The sequence below is a fragment of the Mesocricetus auratus genome, unplaced genomic scaffold (assembly GCF_017639785.1).
Source record: "Mesocricetus auratus isolate SY011 unplaced genomic scaffold, BCM_Maur_2.0 Super-Scaffold_100022, whole genome shotgun sequence".
NCBI lineage: Eukaryota > Metazoa > Chordata > Mammalia > Rodentia > Cricetidae > Mesocricetus > Mesocricetus auratus.
The window spans coordinates 23558030-23576713 of record NW_024429203.1 but is presented as its reverse complement, the minus strand read 5'-3'; the positions used below and the strand labels follow the sequence as shown (position 1 = coordinate 23576713).

The following is an 18684-nucleotide window of genomic DNA, read 5'->3' as shown; positions in this document are numbered from 1 at the left end:
TACCTTCCTCTACTGCTTCCAAAGGACTCAAAGAACCTCCAAGAGTATGGATCCGGGCTGGAGAGATGGCTCAGCGGTTAAGAGCATCGGCTGCTCTTCCAAAGGTCCTAAGTTTAATTCCCAGCAACTACACTGACTCACAACCCTCTATAATGAGGTCTGGTGCCCTCTTCTGGCCTGCAGGCAGACATGCAGGCAGAACACTGTATACATAATAAATAATAAATCTTTTTAAAAGAGTATGAACACACACACCTGCCTCCAGCGTCTCTTAAAAGATTTGGCTGACACTGCACAAAAATTGTCCATGCTACAGCTCTTGAAGTTGCAGGTGTCAAGCTGTGGATACATCAAGCCAGAATGTGCTGTGAAAGTTTACTCAGACTAGCTGACCCAGACTGCCCTCTGAAGTTGATCAGCTAGCTCAAAGAATCTCAGAATGGAGACAACAACTCAGCTCCTACTCTGCCTATTCACATGGACACACATCCGAACCAGCCCCAATTCAGCTAACCTTGTCACATAGATTAGTCTGGAGAGCAACCATTAGTGCCTTAGGGTATGCCCCTACTAGGAATAGACAAGCCAGGTATTATCTCTCTAACCTCATCATGCTGTGACAGAACTGCCCACACCAGTAACACAGACTGTGATTCCTTGTGACAGCCTATGGATGAGTGACCAGAGGCCAAAGGAACACTTGTGGATTGTTGTGGAGGGGGACCTATTGGTCTTATCTTAAATACTGGTCATAACAATCATGCATAATCTTTGCCATGAATCTTTTCTCTCTCTGCAAGACAGCTCCCACAGAGGACAAGGAGTCAACAGGTCTTTGTTTGGAGGGAACCAGAGAAGAATATGTGGAAACTGATCATAGAAAAACCCTTCATCTGGGGAAGACATGTCTTAAATGCTGCCTTTAGTAAATGCCAGCCATGAGCTCCTTTGCCTAAGTCATGACTGCTGGATATGTTTACATGCAAGCCAGGTCACTTAGACTGGCGTAGGAATGATTAACCAAAGCCCAACTAACAACACAAAAGGAATGTGTTTAACTGGGCCACTTGATCAGGCCATAAGAAAAGCTCAGTGTGTGGGAAATGAAAAGGGCTGTACCAGACCAGTTAAAAGAACAGTAGTTTTGCCCAACGGTGAGGCATCCCAGCTTTTGGGAGGCACACGAAGAGGCAGGTGGATCTCTGTGAGTTTGAGGCCAACCCAGTCTACAAAGTGAGTTCCAGGGCAGCCAGAGCTACACAGACAAACCCTGCCTCAAAAAAAAAAATAGTAGTCCTAACAGCAAAGACTCACCTGCCCCAATGGTATTTACTCCTGTTGCCAGAAGACAGTTGCAGACTGTCCTTAGATATGCTCCCAGGAAGCAAGGTCCAGCAATGCTTACACACCTTAGACTCAAGATATAAGAGAATTCCTGTACTTTTACTAGTCCTGCTAGAAATGGTCCTGACTGGGTCCATGCCCACGACTGCCACTACAATAGGTAGCCAACAAGTTCAACATAGCCAACTCTCTACTCAGACCAAGAAACACTTACCTATTTATTGTTCAGAAAAATATAATCACTCATCACAATTAAATAGATTCATGGACAGCAACAGTTCTCCAAAATCCTAGAATATTAGACTTGATTGCCACTTAAAAATTAAGATATTTACTTGGTTTTAGATGAGAAGTTTCGTTTTTAATATTAATCAGTCAGGAATAGCACAAAAATGCAGAAAAGTTATTTAAAAGGATCAAAAAGGCATAAGGGAGAGCCACTGGAGTACAACGCAATCCAATCATGAGATCGTTGCCTATGTCCTTTTTTTTTCAGTTTTTAGGGCTTTGCTGTTTTAGCCTTAACAGAAAATGTCATTTTGAACATGTGTAAAATATTAGTAATACATAGGAATAAAGGGTATAGTTGGAAAATATCAGTACCTGTACTTTTATTAAAGTAAAATTCACAGCACAGTCACTGTATCAATGCACACTACCAATGACAGCAAGCACGTGCCTGTTCCTCCTATGCTTCTGTGTTATCAGTGTTTTGTTGAGGCTTGAGATGTGCCAGTTGCAGTTGCTTGGTTTTTTTTTAAATCATTGGGGGCCTGCTACCCAGCTCCCAAATAAATACATGGAGACATATCCTTACTTATGAATGCCCAGTCTTAGCTTGGCTTGTTTCTAGCCAGCCTTACTAATTTAAATTACCCTGTTTCTTTTCTAAAATTTGCCTCTGAGTTTTTTACCTTTCTTTATTCTGTGTATCTCCTTTGCCTCCTTGCTCCGTGGCTGGCTGGGAGGCTGGCCCCTGGTGTCCTCCTCTCCTTCTCCTGCTCTTGTGCCTCACTCTTATTTTGAACCTAGATTTCTCCTCCCATTTGTTCTCTCTGCCTGGCAGCCCCACCTATCCTTTCTCCTATCTAGCTATTGATCATCCTACTCTTTATTAGGCCAATTGGGTGTTTTAGACGAGCAAAGTAACACAGCTTTACAGAGTAAACAAACACACCGTAAAAAATGCAACACATCTTTACATCATTAAACAAATATTCCACAGTGTAAACAAATATAACATATTTTAAACTAATATTACACAACAGCCAGTATAATTTTAAGGGGGTATCTTGGTATATGGCTGTTTGTTTGGTTGAGTTCAGGCAGCCTAGGTTAGCCTCAAACTCACTGTATAGCAGAGGATGACCTTGAATGTTCAGTCTTCCTGCCTCCATGTCCCAAGCGCTGGAATTACAGCATGCTCCACTCAGTATAGTTTTAATTTTCATTTTACTTACTAAGACTAAGAATCAACATTTGTTTTTCTTTTATATAAAATACAGGATCACATATTTTAGAGGATTTTTTTCCTTATTGACTTTTATCAGCCTTATACAAACCTGGAAAAACTATCTTTTGTGAAATTTATAAATATTTTTTATTTTCATTAAGTTTTATATTCATTTTCAAATATCCACATGTAATAGATTTCATTGCCTCTTGTGACTTTTAGATTCTATTTTTTGTAAATATTAAGGTGTGTGTGTGTGTGTGTGTGTGTGTGTATTTCACTGACCTGAAACTCTATTTATAGACCAGGCTGACCTTGAACTCACAGAGATAGACCTGTCTCTGCCTTCTCAGTGCTGACACTAATGGCATGTGCCACCACACACAGCAAGATTTGTATTTAAAATTTCTAACAATTGAAATTTTTGTTGAGACAATTCAAACCACCCTTGAATTTTCCTGTGTTGTTCACCTAGCCTCCAATTCATAGTTTTCTTAGGTTTTTTGATACAGGATTTCTCTGTGTAGGCCGGGTTGTCCTGGAACTCACTCTGTAGACCAGGATAGCCTTGAACTCAAGAGATCCACCTGTCTCTGCTTTCTGAAGTACTAGGATTAAAGGTGTGCACTACCATGCCAGGCTTCTAACACCAACTTTTAATTTATGTGTGCATGACGTAGGTGTGTGCACTCGTGTGACATGGCACACATGTGGAGGTCAGAAGATAACTTTGTGGAGTAGATGTTCTCCTGCTGCCTTTACTTGGGTTCCAGGGATTGAACTCAAGGCACCAGCTTTGTTCAGCAAGTACCTTTAACTGCTGACCATCCATTTCTCTTGCCCTGAAACACTGAATTTTTAAAACTAAATTTCAACCCACAATGATTGTCTTTGATCTCCACACATTTGCACACCTGCACTCACATGCACACAACACAAATACACATGCATACACATACCTGAAATTTTCCCTGCAAGATGTCTTTAGGAGATAGAACACCAGTAAATACTCAACCATTGCACAGTATTTTTATGCACGTGATAAAATACACATGATACAAAATGTGTTATTTTACAGTCTTTTGTTACTTTGTTTTGGTTTGTGTTAGTGTTTTAGGGGTAAGGTCTTGCTGTGTAGCTCGGGCAGGTCTTGAACTCGTTCAGAATCCTCCTGGTTCAATCTCCCAAGTGCTAGGATTGTAGGCACAGCACACATGCCTGGCTAAAGTTACCATCTGCACAATCCTGGTGATTATTAAAACATGCTTCTGATTGTGTGGCTTACTCTGGGTGTACTGTCATTAGCCCCAGAGCTCAAATGTAACAAAGCAGGGAGGAAGAAGCCCACTGTTAGAGGCTTTCTCTGCCTCTTAGCTATCATGGGAAAGCAGCCTCTGCCATGAGCTTTTGCTGAATGATATTTTTCTTTGCCTTGGCTGACCTTAAATGGAAAGGTCTGAAACTGGGAGCCAAAGTGAACCCTTGCCTCTTGGCATTGTTTCCTCAGATATTTTTTATCACAACAATGAAACTACACTTACACTTAAGTGTGCCATTCCGTGGCATTAAGTGCCTTCCAACAGCTGTGCAGTTGCCACTATTTATTCCCAGAACTTCTTCATCACCGTGAACAGAGACTCTGAACCCCATCCCTAAGCAACATTTTCCTATTCATTGCTATAAATTTGCCTAATCTAGGTACTACATATAAGTGGAGTCACACAACAAGTGTCCTTTGTGTCTGGTCTATTTCATGTAGCATGTTTCCAAAGTCTATCCAGTTTTAGCATGCATTAGAGCTCTATTGCTTTTTAACACTGTTAGACTTATGCAACCTATTTTAATATCTATTCTTCTGTTAATGGACATTTGGGGTTGTTTCTGCCTTTTGACTACTATGAATACTGCTGGACTGGTGGACAAGTACCTATTTAAACCCTGCTTTCAGTTCATAAAGGAAATCATCAAATTTAGGTTACTGGATAATGTGATTCATATAATAATGCTGTGTTTAACATTTTCAGAAATCACCAAACTGTTTCTAAAGAGGCTGCACTATTTTAAATTCCCATCGTGAAATCTTTCTCTCCCTTCTTCCTATTCATCCCTCTTCTTCTTCTTCTTCTTCTTCTTCTTCTTCTTCTTCTTCTTCTTCTTTTTCTTCTTCTTCTTTTGGTTTTTCAAGACAGGGTTTCTCTGTGGCTTTGGAGGCTGTCCTGAAACTTGCTCTGTAGACCAGGCTGGCCTGGAACTCACAGTGATAGAGACAACTGTTTCTGCCTCCCGAGCACTGGTACTAAAGGAATATGCCACCACTGCCTAGCTCCCCCCTCTCTTCTTCTTGAAAAATAGCTTTTCCATATAACCTAGGAAAGTCTGGAATCTATGTAGCCCAGAAGTTCTCAACCTGTGGGTTGTGACCCCTTTGGTGGTCAAACAACTCTTTCATGGAGGGGGATTGGTGTATATCAGACATTTACATTTCATAACAGTAGCAAAATTAGAGCTACAAAGTAGCAACAAAAATAGTTGTATGGTTGGGGGATCACACAACATGAGGAACTGTCTTAAAGAGTCACAGTGTTAGAAAGGTTGAGAAGCATTTAAAAAGCCCATGCTCACCTGAACTTCTCATCTTCCTCCCTAACCTCCCTCCCCAGGGCTTGGATTTCAGATATGGGCTACCACACTCAGTGAGTTGTAACTTTATATGTATTCTTAATATTAGCATATTATATACTAATGTATTATTATATATTAATATGTTATGTTATATATAGAACACATTGCATAGTATATAAACATATAATATATTAATGTTACCATATTATGCTATTAGATATTATATTAGTATGTTTCTTATTTCTTTGTTTGTTTTTTGGTTTTTCGAGTCAGGGTTTCTCTGTATTGCTTTGAAACATGTCCTGTCACTCACTCTGTAGATCAGGCTGGCCTCGAACTCACAAAGATCCACCTGCCTCTGCCTCCCTAGTGCTGGGATTAAAGGCGTGTGTCACCAACGCCCGGCTTATATTTACATATTCTTAATATTAATCCTTGATTGCTATGGCATGAAAATTTTTTCTCATTTTCTCAACAGTGCTTTTTAGCTCTTGGGGCTTTCACTATTTTTGTGTACCTCAAAACGGACTAGTAGGATGTGCACTGTTACCACTGTATATATAAAACTAAGTCCTACCCAAAATAGCACACTGCTTGGCACCTAATACCTGTTCAAACTTTCTTAGACATTGTCTTTGTTGGTATTGTTACTACTTCTAAGCTACGAAGAGCGAGCAAGTGAAACGGCTCCAGGAAAAGTGGGAGCGTAAAAAAAGAAAAACAGAAATCCAGTCTGTGAGCAGAACCAGAGATCACAATAGTGTATATGCCCTCAAGAGATATATTCCACTAGACTCCAAACCACACGGCATCGTCAGCCCCGTCCCGCCCCGCCCCGCCCCGCCCCGCAGCCTAGACCAATCCCAAAGACACTTCCGGCCCGCCCCCTGCTAGCCGCCAGCTAGCGTGCGCGTGCGCCTTGCCGGTGTTTTGCCTGCCATTAGTGGGCGAGGACCGACAACGCCCTACTTCCGGCGCGGGGTAGAGAGCAGACAGGCGTGGCGCTCAGCGATGATGTCAGCTCCGGTTGTATTGCTGAGTCGGAAGTGGGAAGCTTTTGGTCGCTGTGCCTGTGAGCTGTCGTGGTTGCTGCCCTTTTAGGCTCTGGTAAGACAGAAGGGGAGGAGAGTGTTGAGACTGCGAGCGAGGTTTTCAACCAAGCAATTGCCAGTGCAGGCCTCTGTACACTTGCTGTTCTCCAGTGCTTGCCTGACCCGGCTCCCTCTTCTTGAACTTCGACCCTGTCTAATCTGGAAAGCCTTACGTCAGGTGTCTCTGCACATGTCTTCCTTCTTTGCCAAGCCTGTGCTAGAAAAGGCCCGAGTGTTGGCTGTGACTGTCTTTTGACTTCTTTTACCCAGGACCTGCGCAGGGTGGGTGGGTCTCCCTCCTCACGAATCTCCTGCCAAACCCCGATGAAACGTAAAGAGTGGACGACAGAAAGCCAAATGCGTAAGGACGAGATGAAGCTCGAGTCTTGGCAGTCAAGCCAGTTGAGTGCATGTAGCAAGATGTTGATGTTTAAGACGAGTAATGGGCTCGTCACTATAACTCTTCTGGGATTCTGCCCGAGTTTTTCTTGGGTTGAGAAAACATTTCTCAGATTGAGTGACCACAACTCAAAAGCTTTGTATTAGTGGTGTTCCCTTCAGGATCCGCTTTTGTCCCTAGAGAAAGAAAGGGTTTTGTCTCGCTGTCATTGATTTTTGGTCCCAGAAAGAAGACGATAAAATGGGACCCAAGACAGAATGCTAGGGATTGGTGGAGCTTTGTGTGTCTGACCTTTTTGTTTTGTTTGGGGCTTGTATGTGTTTCACTTGATGCAGTCCTTCTAACTTGCAGATAAATGTTGCAGATTTTTATTGTGATACCGCATGTAACACTGAAGGTATTAACCTGGAAACATTTTTTTATTCCAAAATAGACACTTTATGGAGTACAATTTAATACAGCTTAATTTGGGCTGGGGAAAGGGTGTACATACTAAATGCTCTAGCACTGAACTGTACCCCACCCAACCCTACCCATAGGGCTTTGTTTAAACAGTCTCCGTTCTTTTCAGTGCTGTGGGTAGTAGTCCTACTTTAAAACTGCATCAGACATGATGTCTGTATGCTTACAGGAGCCAATAGTGGCCTTAAAGGATTAACAGTACTCTACATAAGTAAAAGTTTAAATCAGGAGAGGATGGGAGAATTTTATGGAACTTTCGCAGTAGGTATACAGAGTGAAATTTGTTATCAAGGAAGACATTAAAAACAAATAATCCAAAGGCTCTGAAGGACTGGTGGTAGCTGTACCATCCCAAAAGCTAACAACAGAGTGCATGTGTGTTTCTGTATGGAGGTGAAAACAAGAGACTTCTATTCTTATTATTGTTATTCTTTTTAAAAATAATATTTCACTGATGTATACATGTGTGTTTCTGTATATGTGTATGGCACATGTGTGCAGATGCCCCCAGAAGTAGAGTGTATTGGATCCCAAAGAACTGGGATTACAGGACGTTGTGAGCTGCCCAAAATGGTTCTGAAAACTGAACTCTGGTCCTGTAGAAGAGCAGCAAGTGCTCCTAACTGCTGAGCCATTTCTCTGGACTTTTGTTTCTTTCTTCCTTGGAAAGATTTTTGTGTGGTTTTTTTGGTTTGATTTGGTTTGGGTTTTGTTGTTGTTTTGTTTTCTTGTTTTGTTTTGTTTTTGTAATGGATGTGTATCTGTAAGAGTGTGTGGATATCAGTCGGGCGTTGGTGGCACACGCCTTTAATCCCAGCACTCGGGAGGCAGAGGCAGGCGGATCTCTGTGAGTTCGAGGCCAGCCTGGTCTACAAAGTGAGTTCCAGGACAGCCTCCAAAGCCATAGAGAAACCCTGTCTCGAAAAACCAAAAAAAAAAAAAAAAAAGTGTGTGGATATCTACAGAGAGTAGAAGGGGTTGTTAGATCCCTTGGAGTTGGAGTTACAGGCGTCTATGAGCTGCCCTGTTTAGAGGTACTAAGGCCCAGACCCTGGTCCTCTGATAGAGCAGGAAACTCTCCTGAGTGAGTCATCCCTTCATCCCCTTATTTATTTCTGAGTCAAGGTCTCACTGTGTAGCCTAGACTGGCCTTGATGTCAAGATCTTCTTGCTTCTACTTCCCCAGTGCAAGGGTTACAGGTGTGCACCACTATACTCAAACTAAGACATTTAAAATAAAGTGAGTATTAAAGCAAACAAAATGTCAAGGCTCCATTTTATGAGACCTTTCTTTTCTTTCTAGGTACTTTTATTTACATGTGTAAGCTCAGTGACTAAATCTACACTGGAATCTCCACAGAGGTTCTCACCAAGCACTCAGTCCTCCTTTTTCCTGTAAGTCGTTACACCATTTAGCCTTGTTTCTAGAGAAAGAAATTTGCTGCACCAATTTTAAGTAAATATGAAAAAAATGAGTTTAGTAGGGTAGGCAAAACCTTTTGTTGTTGTTTTAACATTTGTTCTAATCTTCTTTCTGTTGTTATTATAAAACACTCTGACCAAAAGCAGCTGAAAGGAGAAAAAGGATTATTTGTACCCTTGTAGTCACAGTCCATTGAGGGAAGTCAGGGTGAGAACTCAGGTAAGGCCTTGATACAGAAACCATGGAGGAATGCTGCTTGCCAGCTGATGCTTAGCTAGCTTTCAGATACATCCCACGACTGCCTGCCCAGGAAATGATGCCCTCCTGTATCAATTAACAGTCAAGCAATCCCCCAAAGAAATGTTCACAGGCCTATCTGATCTGGGCAGTCCCTCAGTCAAGGCTTTCCTATCAGATGACTCTAGACTGTGTCAAGTCGACAGTTAAAACTAACTAGGACAACATTTGAGGTGACAACAGACTTGTTTTCATTCTCTATTCTACACATGCTTAGGTACTAAAGAGCCACAGCATCTGGACTGGCAGCTTGACCTCCTGCTGCACCTCAAGACAAGTAGGAAAGTCTCTACCTTGAAGTAGATTTTGAGTAATGCTGTGATTTCAGGACTCAGGAGTAGCTACTTGGAAGATTGGGCCATCTGGTGAATATTTGCTTAGACTTTGTGGTTTTAAAGGATAATGTCAGCCACAGAAGAAAGAATAATCTGGGCCAGGCGGTGGTGGTGCATGCCTTTAATCCCAGCACTCGGGAGGCAGAGGCAGGCGGATCTCTGTGAGTTGGAGGCTGGGCTGGACCGACAGCCTCCAAAACAATACAGAGAAACCCTGTCTCGTAAAAACCAAAAAAAAAAAAAAAAAAAGAATAATCTGATATCAACTTGTACCCAAAGGTCTTAGAGCCTTGGCCGGGTGTTGGTGGTCCAGGCTTTTAATCCCAGCACTTAGGAGTCAGAGGCAGGTGGATCTCTGTGAGTTTGAGGCCAGCCTGTCTAAAAGAGCGAGTTTTAGGACAGCCTCCAAAACAATACAAAACCTCGAAAAACCAAAACAAAAAGCAAAACAACAACAAAAAGGTCTTAGAGCCTAGTAAATCAGATCTGCATAAGAGTGCAATGTAGAAGCTTTTAAATCCCAATATAAACAGGGATAGGATAGGATAGAAAGTTAGCTTCTTTGTATAAGGGAAGAGTATAGAATTAAGAAAGAAGTATGTGGATTTGTGGTGCTAAACTCCCTTTCTTGATAGTCTTGAACCTGTGTCCTATGTTCTGTATTGTTGGCTTTCAACTTCCTTTTTACACATGTGATACAGGTTGTTATCTCCTACACACACACACACACACACACACACACACACACACACACACACACACACACGCTTCAAACTGGCTTATGCAATTGGTTGGCTTCTATAACTGAAAAGTCTGGAAAGTTCTGTTTTCCTGTATGGTAGCTTAATTTGGGGGTAGGCATTTTTTAGATGGTTAAAAGATGGCAACTATAGGTTTGTGTTTTACTAGCCTAGTAATCCAAGAAGAAGGAGCTCCCTTCTCAATGAGTTCAGCCAAAAGTCCAAAGACAATGTTCACTGATTTTTATAAGCCTTGACAGGTCTTTTGCCCATTCTTGGATCAGTCACTTTGTCCTCTGTGCCCCTTCTTCGAGCTGGTAGATGAGATCAGTGCATCTGGACATATGTCTTGAATGGAATTGGTATTCAAGGGAAAATCCAAAACTGTCATGTTGAGAAAAAAGATGGTAATATTCTGGAGACAAAGTAACAAGAGTTCACTATGCTTTTTGCCATCTTTTAGAGTTCAGGATACCTTGGGGTAGGGGGACAGTGGTAGTGAGCCAACAGTAAGACAGTTCAGAATGGCATCATGTGAATTAGAGATGAACTAAGCTCATCCAGTGGTTACAGAGGAGAAAGTCCTCTCAAGGCCTGTTAATTACAACATAAAATATGATATTTTTAGTAAGTTCAACTAAAAATACACACACACACACACACACACACACAGGGGGGCCGGGGTAAAGCAGCATCTAAGAGGTCATTTTCTTGGAGTAGAAAAGCTCTACACCACCCTGAGAAGAGGTGGAGACTTGCTGGGTGTTTTTATGTCTAATTAGCTTTCAGCTCTGATGCAGGAAAATAGCAAACACCATGAAATATCTCAGAAGTGCCAAGAAGTGATATAAACTCTTCCTCTAGCATTTAAGGCTAACTTCCCCAGTTTGTATTAGCTTTTGTTAATATGATTTTGTAAGGAGCCTTACTTCGGTGAAATGAAGGTTAAGCTAAGCATGGTGATTTGTTCCTGTAATCACAACACTGGGGGGTGGGGGTGGCGACGACACACTACTGAAACCAGAGGACAGAAGTTGAGGCCAGCCTTGGCAAGACCATCTGTGGTGATGCATCCTGTAACTCTAGCACTCAGCAGGCAGAGGCAGGAGAGGCATAAGTTTGAAGCTATCCATCAAGTTCCAGGGAAGCTTCGCCTTCATAATGAGGCCCTGTCTCAAAAAAGACTAATTAATTAAAGGTAGATCAGTGTTCTTCCTCCTCCCTATCCTGTCCTCTCATCTTAGAAGTGTTATTTCTGTTTTATGTTAGACAGTCTACCTGACAGTTGAATTAGTATTTTGGAAATTAAAAAAGTAGATAAGCAGTAAAAATTAGTATAGAATCAAAAAAGACTAGCCAGGCATGATGCCAGTAACCCTAGCACTGTGAAGCCTGAGGCAGGAGGATCATGTGTTCAAGACCAACCTAGGCTATATATGAGGTCCTATCTCATTTTAACAGAAAAGAAGAAAGGCATCAGTCAGGAATGTTAAGATTATAGTTGAAAAGGATCTGTAGTTTTGTTATTTATTTAATGTGTGGGTGATATTTTGCCTGCACATATGTCTGTGTACTATATGCATGCCTGGTGACTCTGGAGGCCAGAAGAGGCTTTCAGATGCCCTGGGGTTAGAGTTACAGACAGTGGTGAGCTGCCAGGTGTCTGGAATTGAACCTAAATCTTCTAGAAGAGCTGCTGGTGCTCTTAATTGATGAGCCATCTCTCCAGCTCCAGATCTGTGAGAAGAATTAGGTTACTTAATATACATGAGAGACCTACAAACATACAACTAACCTGATTCTAGCCTTGATTCAGCATTCCAAATCTGAATGTCAAGTCAGGCATGGTGGTGTGTGCTTGTAATCCGAGCACTTAGATATATACAGAAGGATTAGGAGTTCAAGGTCCTCCCCAGCTGCACAGTGAATTTCACACACACACACACACACACACACACACACACACACACACACACACACACACACACGCCACGCTCGCGCACAGGCATATGCTCACACACAGACACATACCACGTGTGATATGAAAAACTTGCCTTTTAGTAAAAAGACGAAGAAATCTGAGTTCCTGTGTAGCTAAGGAATTGCCAACTTCAGTCCTGAGTTGTAGCGGTCTGGGCAGGTACCACCTTGTCCTCTGCATGTGAATGAAAACTTAAAAATGTATGAGGAATCCATAACTCTTGTGGTGTGTCTATGGTTACAGTTAATGGGGAATTGCAGTCACTGACTGTCAAACCTTTTGAGTTTTAGCTGTGTCCAGTTGGTAGGTTTGTAACTATCTTGCCAAATACATCTTGAGGTTGGGAACAGGAATTTGTATGTCTTACTCCAAAGCATTTTCAAATGCATAGTGTTCAAAAAATGGGAAATGAAACAGTGGTGGGTATACTGTTTATCTGCCCTTCTAAATCTAATTCCTGTCCTTTGCATAGCCCCTCCCCCTAGGGCTGGATGGAGGATACCTTAAAGTGAAATGACAGACCAGGAGAATAACAACAACATCTCAAGTAACCCCTTTGCTGCTCTTTTTGGTTCCCTGGCTGATGCCAAGCAGTTTGCAGCAATCCAAAAAGAGCAGCTGAAGCAGCAATCTGGTAAGTAAAGGAGCCAATAGCAGCAGATGCCACGACCTAGAACCGGGTCTTCCCAGAGGAAGGATTCTTTAGGAAATTAACTGCAATTAGAACTTAAGTTTGGGGCAGAAGTTGTTTTGCTTTTACTGACTGTCTGTCTGTCTGTCTGTTGGTTTGAAGACAAATTTGACTTGTTTTGTTTGAGGGGCCTTCCGCTATGCTGTCCTCTCACTCATGTGAAAAGAGATTGACTAACAGGTGGATCCACAGGCACAGATGACAGCTGCAACCCCATCTTTTTAATATAGGAAACTGGGGTGTGGTGGCTAGCAAGCTGCAAGCAGTTGTACAAATCAGATACAGGAGAATCACAAAAGCTTTCTGATCTTTTGACCAAAAAAAAAAAAGAGTTGTAGGACCTCTCAGGTGAAGTGTATTTTTGCTGAGTGGCCCCCTCTGTAACTCACTGCTGTTAGCTCTCAGACTGCTAAGAATCTTAATTCCTAGCTTTAATACGAAAAAAGAAAAACAGAGCTCAGTATAATCTCTTGATAGCCAGAAAATGGCTTTCCTCATTTGGAACTGAATTTAAGATTGAGGACAGCTTCTTTCTATCTAGAGACAGTCCAGAGGGATTAGAATATATTTCTAAAACACATTGTCCCCTGGGGGAGTCACAATCTTTCAAACTAGAAATGACATCCCCCTTCCCAAAAATAGTGGGTTTTTTTCTTTTGATAAAAAGAGAAATGGTTTACATTTTCCCTTGTCGATTTAAAATGTATATAGTACTGGTGAACTGCTGAGTTTGACCTTGCTTTACTGTTAGGGTTGAATAGACTGGAGGGAAAAGCAACAGACAAGGGAAGAGGTTGTAGATGAAGAGGAGTAAGTGCAAGGCTTTTTAACTGGCTGTAAATAGACTCCAGGCTGGAGCTGAGAGCTTGTAAGCAGCCAGCTCTGGGAATGAGCAAGAACATGCCCTACTGTTACTATCGTGGTACCTCATCACCTTAGTTGTCTACACTGAGTCCCTCATGCCACCAGGTCCAACCTGTTTGTTACCAGCAATTAGTATTCTGCCAGAATCTTTGACCTCCTATGCTGAGCTTTAGGTCTGCTGAACTCATACATAGAAACATCTCTTACTTCTGAGAGTTTGGTCCTGGTTTTCAGAATACCACTTTGTCAAGAAAGAAAAGAAGTCCTATGGGTGCACACCTTTGATCCAAGCACTCGGGAGGCAGAGGCAGACAGATCTCTGTAAGTTCGAAGCCAGCCTGATCTACAGAGCAAGTTCCAGGACAGCCAGGGCTACACAGAGAAACCCTGTCTTAGAAAAAAACCACAAAAAGAAAAGAAGTTTGCCCTTCTGGTTTCTAGTGCCTAGCACCACTTTTATAAGGGCTTCCTGTGAGTGCCCTTCTGAGAGGCAATCTTTGAGTTCCCCCCTTTAGTTGATTAAGGTGGGAAAGGTAGGAAAAGCTAGAAGACAAGATGTGACAGCAATTTAAATATCACATGATGAAAATTCCAGCCTCACTAATCTATAGGAAAATGCCCATTAAAACTACAATTAGGGGCTGTTGAGATGATTCAGTGACTAAAGGCACCTGTTTCTAAGCCTGGTGTCCTGAGTTCAGTCACTGGGAAAAAAGAAGACTCCAACAAGTTGTCCTCTGACTTTGCATGTGCTCTGTAGCAAGCAGGTAGCCAGCCAGCCAGCCATACAGCCATACACACACACACACACACACACACACACACACACACACACACACACACACTAAAGAAATGTAATAAAAAATTAAAGTTATATTTTGTTTGTTTGTCTAAAATTCATTTTCATCTTTATTTTTGGTCATGAACATATTTTAACAGCCTTGGTTTATGTGAGGAACTGTAACATCAAAAGCAATACAATAAAAAAAATACAATCTTTATAGAAAATTCCTCAGTGTTCATTTCACGTTAAATAATTGTAAGTAGCTGATTGGAACAGTGTGTTTCCACATGCACTGACAGTTATAATCAAGGTGTGTATACAGAAACGCATTGTTCTACCCTACAAACATGCCATACACACACGACAATAATAAGTAATTTTGTTAAAGCCTACAACAGTGGTACCAGCACCTAGGACTTGAAAAACAAAATCTCTTCTTACATATGCAATGAAGTAGGAGAATGCATACAGCAGGGTTAGAGAAGTGCTTAGAGTATGTGATGGTAGCATTTCCCTCAAAGTTAGTAACTTGAGCATTTGGGGCCTGTAACTGATTTACCACCCCACATTAGCTAGTCCTCCATGGCAGAACATTTTCTACAGAGCAGGCAGCAGGTGCTCAAAACGTGTTGGCAAGTTGCTCAGATGGTATGGTACACTTGCTGAGTGGACCCATGTGTTCTCAGGGTCCAGTAAAGAAACATCAGTTTGACTTGAAATAGTTCACATAACCGTCTCCCTAAAGGAAGCTTGTCTGTTTCTGGTAGATGTTGAATGATGGCATAATGTTAAAAATTGTCCCAAAAAAGACCCAGCACCCAAGGCTTCCCAAAATGCAATGTTAAAACGTCTCCACTTGAGGGATTTCCTGAGTGGTCAAACTGGTCTCTCTAAAGTTAAAGAAATACAAGGAGCTTCCAAGCTCAGGAATTGTGTGAGCATTTAGCTTTCCTCAAATGAAACAGTGAATGCTACAGAGGTAGCATGATCTATGACATTAACTTCAAAGCCCAGAAGCAAAAGAACAAGGTTCCTTTCAACTGTTAATAGAGCTGTCTAAGGTTTACAGTTGACACTTGCTTCTACCTGCTCTTGGATACCTCGTCAATCGCATCTCCTTTTATATCGTGAGTCCATGCTCTTCGTGGCCCAGTGGCATCTATTGCCACATCAATGACAGAATCAGGAGTCATCCATCTCAGGAGCGTGAGAAAGAGGTAGCTGAACACAGCCAGCAAAGCAAAACTGTGGCCTGTGAGTGGTCCACAGTGAGAGGTGAGCCTGTTCAGCCTCTCACGCATCGGCAGCACCGTCTCCTTCGCCACCCTCTCATACACCATCTCAGTTCTCTCGGCCACATTCCGCCAGGTATAGAAAGCCTTCACTGCATTGTGGATCTTTTCTGCATCCGGTAACATCCCTGACTTCACTTGGAAAATAGCTTTTTCCAGCCCTTCACACAGAGATTTTACTGAAGGTTCACATAAAATAATAAGATTCTCTGGGAGGACTTCGGGAATCCCACCAACCCTGGTGCTGACGACCTGCAGACCACAGCTGGCAGCTTCCAGGATTGCCATGCAGAAGGCTTCAGTCAGGGAGGTATTAAGAAAAACATGTCCTTGAATTAAGACATTTCTGACATCCTTGTGTTCTAAAGCTCCCAAAAGATGCACCCTGTCATGTAGTTGGTATTTTTCCCGTACTTCTTCCAAAACAATACTCTTTGGTCCCTCTCCTCCAATTAGGAAGTTCAACTCGGGATATTTCTGACAGAGTTCAGGTATTATACCACTGAGCAAATCGATCCCTTTTCTGTAAACAAGTCTGCTCACAACAACAATAGTTATTACACTGTCATGCCTCCTCAATGATCCTGGGGTGAAGTCAGAAGGGTCTACAGCATTAGGAATGACTGATACTCTTTCAGGATTCAGTGCTGCTCGTAGTACAGTGTTTTCCTTACTTGTATGAGAGACACAAATTACGTGGTTTGTGTCACAGAGAGACACAGTTAGAAGCTTGTTTGTAAGCACAGAGCTGACATCAGCAAATCCAAAAAGGGAATGGTCCGTGAAAACTGTCTGAAGCCCCATTGTCTTGGCATGGAAGAGAGCATCGTGGGCCATGGCAGAGAAAGAACTGTGGGAATGAATTATGGTAACTCTCTCCCGAACAAATATGTACCTGAACAGTGGCAGACTGTGAAAGAGAGTTGTGGCTGTAGATTGGTTGTACATGACTCTGAGAGGCAAATAATAAACTTTGAGGCCATTGGTGAGGTAACGGATGCCCTTTCGATTTCCATAAGCATGGGTGACAACTATGACCTTGTGCCCCCTCTCAATGAGGCACTGAGAAAGCTGGTAAATGTGGCTTTCCACACCTCCGGTGTTTGGGTAGAAAAAGTCAGACACCATACATATTTTATGTGTGAGGGTGCTGTTGGTGGAAAGACTTGGAGGGCTGAACCGGGAAGGCATCACTGAGCAGGTCTGGCCTTGCCCACTTCCTCCTCTGTAGGCCATGCTGAGATGGTTCAGGAATCAATTCTCAGTGCATGCCAGTTAAGAAGTGTGTCTTCTGTCCCCTGAAGTTTGTGCTGCAATCATTGTTCTCATTATTGAAGGGTAGTAATGCTCAAACAGTTCCCTTCACTTTTTTTCTTGCTGTTATGTAGGTCTTTCCTCCATGAGTGCCTTCTTTTTGATGTAGATTCCTCTATTTCCATGCTGCCTCTGTAATTAAATCAAATTTGATTAAAATTAAGAAACAGCCGGGCGGTGGTGGCGCACGCCTTTAATCCCAGCACTCGGGAGGCAGAGGCAGGCGGATCTCTGTGAGTTGGAGGCTGGGCTGGACCGACAGCCTCCAAAACAATACAGGTCTCGTAAAAACAAAAATAAATAAATAAATAAAATTAAGAGACATTTTCTCTTATTCCTAGCTAGTTGTACAGATAAAAGCAGCCTCTTTGAAAATAACTTCTGTTAACTTTTAAAATACTTAAGCTCTTTTTAAAAAATCCTGTATTACAGTCATTTAATGTGTGTGTATGTGTTTGTCAGAGGATGACTTGCTATGTTCAGTCCTCTACTTCTACCATGTGGCTTCCAAGGACTGAACTCAGTACTAGGCTTGGCAGCAAGTGCCTTTATCTGCTGAGCAACCTCACCCACCCTAATGCTCTTTGAGTCAGCAATTCTACTTCTCGGGTTTTGTTTTTGTTTTTGTTTTTTTTGGTTTGGATTGGTTTGGTTTGGTTTAATCCCGAGTGCTGGGATTAAAGGCGTGCACCTCCACCGACCGGCCTGGTTTTTGTTTTTTGAGACAGGATTTCTCTGTGTAGCTTTGTAGACCAGGCTGGCCTTGAACTCACAGAGATCTGCCTGCCTCTGACTCCCGAGTTCTGGAATTAAAGGTGTGTGCCACCACCTCCCAGTTCACTTCTGAGATTTTTTTTTTTTTTTTTTTTTTTGGTTTTTCGAGACAGGGTTTCTCTGTGGCTTTGGAGGCTGTCCTGGAACTCACTTTGTAGACCAGGCTGGTCTCGAACTCATAGAGATCCGCCTGCCTCTGCCTCCCGAGTGCTGGGATTAAAGGCGTGCGCCACCAACGCCCGGCTACTTCTGAGATTTTTGTCTTATAAAAATACGCACATAGTTCCAGGACAGCCTCCAAAGCCACAGAGAAACCCTGTCTCGAAAAAAACCAAAAAAAAAAAAAAATACGCACATGCCTGGGCGTTGGTGGTGCATGCCTTTAATCTCAGCACTTGGGAGGCAGAGGCAGACAGATCTCTGTGAGTTCGAGGCCAGCCTTGTGTACAGAGCGAGTGCCAGGATAGGCTCCAAAACTAGACAGAGAAACCATGTCTCAGGAGAACAAAACAAAACAACGACAAAAAAAAAACCCACATGAACAAAAACAATCATTACGTTCAGTGCTGCATTACTTAAGATCATGAAACCCTGGAACAGTTTATCTGATAAATAGACATGGAGTTTAAGTGACTACATAAGTTGTAGTAAAGGCAAAAAACACATTACAATGCAGCTGTTAAAAGGAATGAGATGGGCTGGGCCTGTTAGTGCAGGTTTATAATCCCAGCTACTCAGGAGGCTAAGGCAGGAGGATCAGGAGTTTAGGCCATCCTCCCTACCCAGTTTAAGGCTGGCCCGGGCAACATAAGACACT

At 42.4% G+C, this 18684-nt stretch overlaps 2 protein-coding genes across 4 annotated transcripts in view; one reads left to right on the top strand and one right to left on the bottom strand.

Annotated features, from left to right (window-relative positions):
• The first annotated feature begins 6398 nt into the window (after window positions 1-6398).
• Ube4a (ubiquitination factor E4A) overlaps window positions 6399-18684 on the top strand; it is a 41551-nt gene continuing 29265 nt past the window's right edge. The window contains exons 1-4 of one of the 3 annotated variants that reach the window (XM_021226748.2): window positions 6399-6526; window positions 8676-8767; window positions 9310-9457; window positions 12621-12782. In XM_021226748.2, the coding sequence (XP_021082407.1) occupies window positions 12662-12782 (121 nt within the window). In that variant the 5' untranslated portion in view covers window positions 6399-6526; window positions 8676-8767; window positions 9310-9457; window positions 12621-12661. The remainder of the gene's footprint in view (window positions 6527-8675; window positions 8768-9309; window positions 9458-12620; window positions 12783-18684) is intronic. The other 2 variants (XM_013112929.3, XM_005069453.4) reach the window with 2 other exon arrangements.
• The window catches only part of LOC101835839 (phosphatidylinositol N-acetylglucosaminyltransferase subunit A-like), a 35871-nt gene continuing 31787 nt past the window's right edge, over window positions 14601-18684 (bottom strand). Inside the window, exon 2 of the mRNA XM_040730267.1 lies at window positions 14601-17225. Within this exon, the coding sequence (XP_040586201.1) occupies window positions 15570-17015 (1446 nt within the window). The 5' untranslated portion in view covers window positions 17016-17225 and the 3' untranslated portion in view covers window positions 14601-15569. The remainder of the gene's footprint in view (window positions 17226-18684) is intronic.